This window comes from Bombina bombina, chromosome 1 (assembly GCF_027579735.1).
Source record: "Bombina bombina isolate aBomBom1 chromosome 1, aBomBom1.pri, whole genome shotgun sequence".
Lineage (NCBI taxonomy): Eukaryota > Metazoa > Chordata > Amphibia > Anura > Bombinatoridae > Bombina > Bombina bombina.
In genome coordinates, this window is record NC_069499.1 from 216,795,163 (window position 1) to 216,801,837 (window position 6,675).

Sequence of the window (6,675 nt, forward strand, 5' to 3'; positions counted from 1 at the left end):
TAACTAAACTTACGGCTAAGAACTCCGGATTCGCCATTCAAGCGCGTAGAGCGCGGTGGCTTAAATCCTGGTCAGCCGATGTGACTTCTAAATCTAAATTGCTTAACATTCCTTTCAAAGGGCAGACATTATTCGGGCCCGGTTTGAAAGAAATTATCGCTGACATTACTGGAGGTAAGGGCCATGCCCTGCCTCAAGACAGGGCCAAACCAAGGGCTAAACAGTCTAATTTTCGTGCCTTTTGTAACTTCAAGGCAGGAGCAGCATCAACTTCCTCCGCTCCAAGACAGGAAGGAACTGTTGCTCGCTACAGACAGGGCTGGAAACCTAACCAGTCCTGGAACAAGGGAAAGCAGGCCAGAAAACCTGCTGCTGCCCCTAAGACAGCATGAAGTGAGGGCCCCCGATCCGTAAACGGATCTAGTGGGGGGCAGACTTTCTCTCTTCGCCCAGGCTTGGGCAAGAGATGTCCAGGATCCCTGGGCGTTAGAGATCATATCTCAGGGATATCTTCTGGACTTCAAAGCTTCTCCTCCAAAAGGGAGATTTCATCTTTCAAGGTTGTCAGCAAACCAGATAAAGAAAGAGGCGTTTCTACGCTGTGTACAAGACCTTTTACTAATGGGAGTGATCCACCCAGTTCCGCGGTCGGAACACGGACAAGGGTTTTACTCAAATCTGTTTTTGGTTCCCAAGAAAGAAGGAACCTTCAGACCAATCTTGGACTTAAAGATCCTAAGCAAATTCCTAAGAGTTCCATCGTTCAAAATGGAAACTATTCGGACCATTTTACCTATGATCCAAGAGGGTCAGTACATGACCACAGTGGATTTAAAGGATGCCTACCTTCACATACCGATTCACAAGGATCATTACCGGTATCTAAGGTTTGCCTTCCTAAACAGGCATTACCAGTTTGTAGCTCTTCCCTTCGGGTTAGCTACAGCTCCAAGAATCTTTACAAAGGTTCTGGGCTCTCTTCTGGCGGTACTAAGACCGCGAGGAATAGCGGTAGCTCTGTACCTAGACGACATTCTGATACAAGCGTCAAGTTTCCAAACTGCCAAGTCTCATACAGAGTTAGTTCTGGCATTTCTAAGGTCGCATGGGTGGAAGGTGAACGTAGAAAAGAGTTCTCTATTGCCACTCACAAGAGTTCCCTTCTTAGGGACTCTTATAGATTCTGTAGAAATGAAAATTTACCTGACAGAGGACAGGTTATCAAAACTTCTAAATGCTTGCCGTGTCCTTCATTCCATTCAACACCCGTCAGTGGCTCAATGCATGGAGGTAATCGGCTTAATGGTAGCGGCAATGGACATAGTACCTTTTGCATGCCTGCATCTCAGACCGCTGCAATTGTGCATGCTAAGTCAGTGGAATGGGGATTACTCAGATTTGTCCCCTATGCTAAATCTGGATCAAAAGACCAGAGATTCTCTTCTATGGTGGCTTTCTCGGCCACATCTGTCCAGGGGGATGCCCTTCAGCAGGCCAGATTGGACGATTGTAACAACAGACGCCAGCCTGCTAGGTTGGGGCGCTGTCTGGAATTCCCTGAAGGCTCAGGGATCATGGACTCAGGAGGAGAGACTCCTGCCAATAAACATCCTGGAATTAAGAGCAGTTTTCAATGCTCTTCTGGCTTGGCCTCAGTTAGCAACTCTGAGGTTCATCAGGTTTCAGTCGGACAACATCACGACTGTGGCTTACATCAACCATCAGGGAGGGACAAGGAGTTCCCTAGCGATGATGGAAGTCTCAAAGATAATTCGCTGGGCAGAGTCTCACTCTTGCCACCTGTCAGCGATCCACATCCCAGGCGTGGAGAACTGGGAGGCGGATTTCCTAAGTCGCCAGACTTTTCATCCGGGGGAGTGGGAACTTCATCCGGAGGTGTTTGCCCAACTGCTTCATCATTGGGGCAAACCATATCTGGATCTCATGGCGTCTCGCCAGAACGCCAAGCTTCCTTGTTACGGATCCAGGTCCAGGGACCCGGGAGCGGTACTGATAGATGCTCTGACAGCACCTTGGGTCTTCAACATGGCTTATGTGTTTCCACCCTTCCCGATGCTTCCTTGATTGATTGCCAGGATCAAACAGGAGAGAGCATCGATGATCCTAATAGCGCCTGCGTGGCCACGCAGGACCTGGTATGCAGATCTAGTGGACATGTCGTCCTGTCCACCATGGTCTCTGCCTCTGAGACAGGACCTTCTGATTCAGGGTCCTTTCAAACATCCAAATCTAATTTCTCTGAGGCTGACTGCATGGAGATTGAACGCTTGATTCTATCAAAGCGGGGATTCTCGGAGTCAGTGATTGATACCTTAATACAGGCTAGGAAACCTGTTACCAGGAAAATTTACCATAAAATATGGCGTAAATACTTATATTGGTGCGAATCCAAGAGTTACTCATGGAGTAAAGTTAGGATTCCGAGGATATTGTCTTTTCTACAAGAAGGTTTAGAAAAGGGCTTATCTGCTAGTTCGTTAAAGGGACAGATCTCAGCTCTGTCTATCCTTTTACACAAACGTCTGTCAGAAGTTCCAGACGTTCAGGCTTTTTGTCAGGCTTTGGCTAGGATTAAGCCTGTATTTAAGACTGTTGCTCCGCCGTGGAGCTTAAACTTAGTTCTTAACGTTTTGCAAGGTGTTCCGTTTGAACCCCTTCATTCCATTGATATCAAGCTGTTATCTTGGAAAGTTCTGTTTTTAATGGCTATTTCCTCGGCTCGAAGAGTCTCTGAGTTATCGGCCTTACATTGTGATTCTCCTTATCTGATTTTTCATTCAGATAAGGTAGTTCTGCGTACTAAACCTGGGTTCTTACCTAAGGTAGTCACTAACAAGAATATCAATCAAGAAATTGTTGTTCCATCATTGTGCCCTAACCCTTCTTCAAAGAAGGAACGACTTCTGCACAATCTGGACGTCGTCCGTGCCCTGAAATTTTATTTGCAGGCAACCAAGGATTTTCGTCAAACTTCTTCCCTGTTTGTCGTTTATTCTGGTCAGAGGAGAGGTCATAAAGCTTCGGCTACCTCTCTCTCTTTTTGGCTTCGTAGCATAATACGTTTAGCCTATGAGACTGCTGGACAGCAGCCTCCTGAAAGGATTACAGCTCATTCTACTAGAGCTGTGGCTTCCACTTGGGCCTTTAAGAATGAGGCCTCTGTTGAACAGATTTGCAAGGCTGCAACTTGGTCTTCACTTCACACTTTTTCAAAATTTTACAAATTTGACACTTTTGCTTCTGCGGAGGCTGTTTTTGGGAGAAAGGTTCTACAGGCAGTGGTTCCTTCCGTGTAAAGATCCTGCCTGTCCCTCCCGTCATCCGTGTACTTTTAGCTTTGGTATTGGTATCCCATAAGTAATGGATGACCCGTGGACTGACTACACTTAACAGGAGAAAACATAATTTATGCTTACCTGATAAATTCCTTTCTCCTGTAGTGTAGTCAGTCCACGGCCCGCCCTGTTTTTACGGCAGGTCTAAATTTTAAATTAAACTCCAGTCACCACTGCACCCTATAGTTTCTCCTTTCTCGTTTGGTTTCGGTCGAATGACTGGGTATGACGTAGAGTGGAGGAGCTATATAGCAGCTCTGCTTGGGTGATCCTCTTGCACTTCCTGTTAGGGAGGAGATATAATCCCATAAGTAATGGATGACCCGTGGACTGACTACACTACAGGAGAAAGGAATTTATCAGGTAAGCATAAATTATGTTTTTCCACCATAATATGCAAATAAATTCTTTCCAAATCAGACAATGTGATTGTCTGGATTTGTTTCCACATTTTCTCTCTCATAGTTGAGGTATATCTATGATGAAAATTACAGGCCTCTCTCATCTTCTTAAGTGGGAGAACTTGCACAATTGGTGGCTGACTAAATACTTTTTTGCCCCATTGTACATTCTATCTATCTATCTATCTATCTATCTATCTATCTATCTATCTATCTATTAATTTATTAATTTTTTTCAGATGGAAATCCTTTGTGAACATCAACAGATGCGCATTCTACTGGATGGGCAGCAGCTCTGTGATTTCACACATCAAGTTCAGCAGCTTGGAACAGTGACCAGTCTTAAAATCACCGGCGATATCAAGCTTACCAAAGTGGCCTGAGCTACCCATAGCATTGCAAACAAAGCCATCCATGAATTTTATGTGTAAATTAGCCAATAAAACAGTATAATGTGAAACATATATTGTAATATAAATATATATATATATATATATTCACTTTGCAATAGTTATAACTTATTTTTGTTTTCTTCAATTCTTTTTTTTTTTTTAAGTGTAAGAAAACTGCCACTGATAGTTTTTTAGGATTTGTAGACCTACTTTCTAGTTATCAGATTGATAAAGACCAGTATATTATAATACACATTACCGTTTAAAAGTTTGGATAAACCTAATCATAGAAGGGTGTTTATTATTACTATTTTCAATATTTTATAATATTTGTAAAGTCATCAAAACTATTAAATAACAAAAATTTAATTATACAGTGGGCAAATATTTTATACAAATCAAAACTATTTCATTTTTGATATGCTACCCCTTTGCCTAGAAAATCAGATTTGCATTCTTGACCAACTTTGGGCTAGATTATGAGTGGAGCACAAAATTGCACTTTCGCAAGCGTGTTATTCCACTATCGACTCCAAAGCAAAGAATTAAAATGCAACTCTCAGAGAATTCCATGTATGACTTTGCCATTGATACCACTTTGGCTAAAATTGCTTACCCTATACAGACAATGATGCTTACTGTGCAGTTCTATAATTGGAGATATTACTTATCTACTGGTGTGCAACGCTTCATTGAGCTTTGGGTTATACCAGACTGTATATGATAGCTTTATCTCTTTTGGAAACCCTCTTATTGCATAGCTGCTTCAGAAGAATTGTTTGTTCTTGCATGCATGACAGACACTGCTGCTGGGACTAGGATAATGTTTTTACAAACTGATTTCAATGTAAATGCTTTCAATCATATGCAACACTTGCTACTATAAATGTTTTTTTTTATATCTTTCAGAAAACACTGTATTTCTCTACCAGATATCTATCATTCACTCATCCAGCCAAAATGCTCTGATTATCGCAAAGCTATATTTTCCATATATGACTCACTGTTTTTCTTTTGACCTGTCTTTTAATGACTTATGCATGACTGGAATTATCTTACTGGACATTGATATTGATTCAGGTTTAAGCTTTTTCTGCCTGAATACCTGTGACCAGTGTTCCCTCTAAGTTCAGTTTTGTGAGCCACCCAGCAGTGAAACAGTTAATTAGAGCAATTAGCAAACACTACACAATGCAGACTGCAAGGTGTGGTTCCCTTCTTAACTGTTTCACTGCTGGGCATAAAAAGGCTGTGACACACTGCAAGCGATGCGCCGCGAGGTGGAGCAGCTGCTTTGCTCCGCGTTGCATCGCTTCTGAAGATCAAATATTTCATCTCTGAGCGCTCAGCTACACGACCTGATGCAGCAAAGTGCTCAGAGATGAAAAGGCAGGACACACTGAGCGCGCACAGCCGCATGTACTCGCTGCGCGCCGCTCTGCTTGCAGTGTGTCACAGCCTTAACTTGCCTTAGTTTATATAACTAGATTGCTATAGTCGTGCAGTACATGTTGTTACATTCTTTGACATTTACAAAACCAATCTTATATACCTGGATTGATTTATCATTATACTTTGTTTGCTAGTATCAAGTGTCTGACTGAAATGCATTCCATTGCTTTATGCCTCCACTGTTTCATGTATCGGTCCCTCTATATTTGCATTTTACCCTTAACGCTCTTTTCCAATTACTACCTTTTATTATGAAAAACAGGAAGAAAGATGTCTTGAAAATGACACATGACACACAGATACCAACTATGGAAAAAATTCAGGCACAAGCTGGACAACTACTATGTCCTGATCAAGAACCAAAAGAAAAAAAGACTAATAGCACCTGCAGCTAATCTGCTCTTACATAAAAGCCACCAGGAACTCTATCTTTGTGTTCATTTGCATGAAGTGCTTCACATGACTTTTCATAGGTTTTTCAGATTTAACTTCCACTTTTAAACTTACCTGTATTTAAGGTCTTAACTTGTTCAAATTGTATCCATTGTTTTTATGCCTGAGGAAAAGACCAGACATTGGTCTAGAAACGCGTAGCAATTCTTATATGGATTAAAGATTTTAATTTTATCTTACGGAAGTTGTCTTATGCTTTCATTGATCCATCCTGGAAAGGTGTTTTATCTTAAAACCTACCGCAGTCTGTAACACACATTCTGCACAGACGTTCTGTTACTTCAATCAAGCCACGCAGAGATTCACCTGCCTGCAGTACACCTGAGGCCACCCAGTGTGCTAACCACCGAGAGTGTTAGTCTGCCTGATAGCACCGGTCACAGTACGGTGCATAGCTTTTCGGTAAACCTTTTTGAATATTCTCCCTTTGATCTTGAATCAACAGTATCACGCTATGTGGCGCCCTCTTTTTTATTTCTAATTTTCAGCTTTAAAGCCACTACTTCTAAAAGTGTTTAAAGGAAAATATTGTCAGAACTTCAAGAGCTAAAAGTGATTTCCATTACTTTATCAAGAGATTTTTGAGGCATCTGAATCCAAGAATGGCAAACAAGGAGGAGA

The 6,675-nt window shown here is 41.9% G+C and overlaps 1 protein-coding gene across 1 annotated transcript in view; it reads left to right on the forward strand.

Moving 5' to 3' along the window:
* The window catches only part of LOC128636785 (galectin-related protein), a 72,316-nt gene extending 66,083 nt beyond the window's left edge, over positions 1-6,233 (forward strand). The window contains exon 4 of the mRNA XM_053689757.1: positions 3,997-6,233. Coding sequence (XP_053545732.1) covers positions 3,997-4,140 — 144 coding nt within the window. The 3' untranslated portion in view covers positions 4,141-6,233. The remainder of the gene's footprint in view (positions 1-3,996) is intronic.
* Positions 6,234-6,675: the final 442 nt, after the last annotated feature.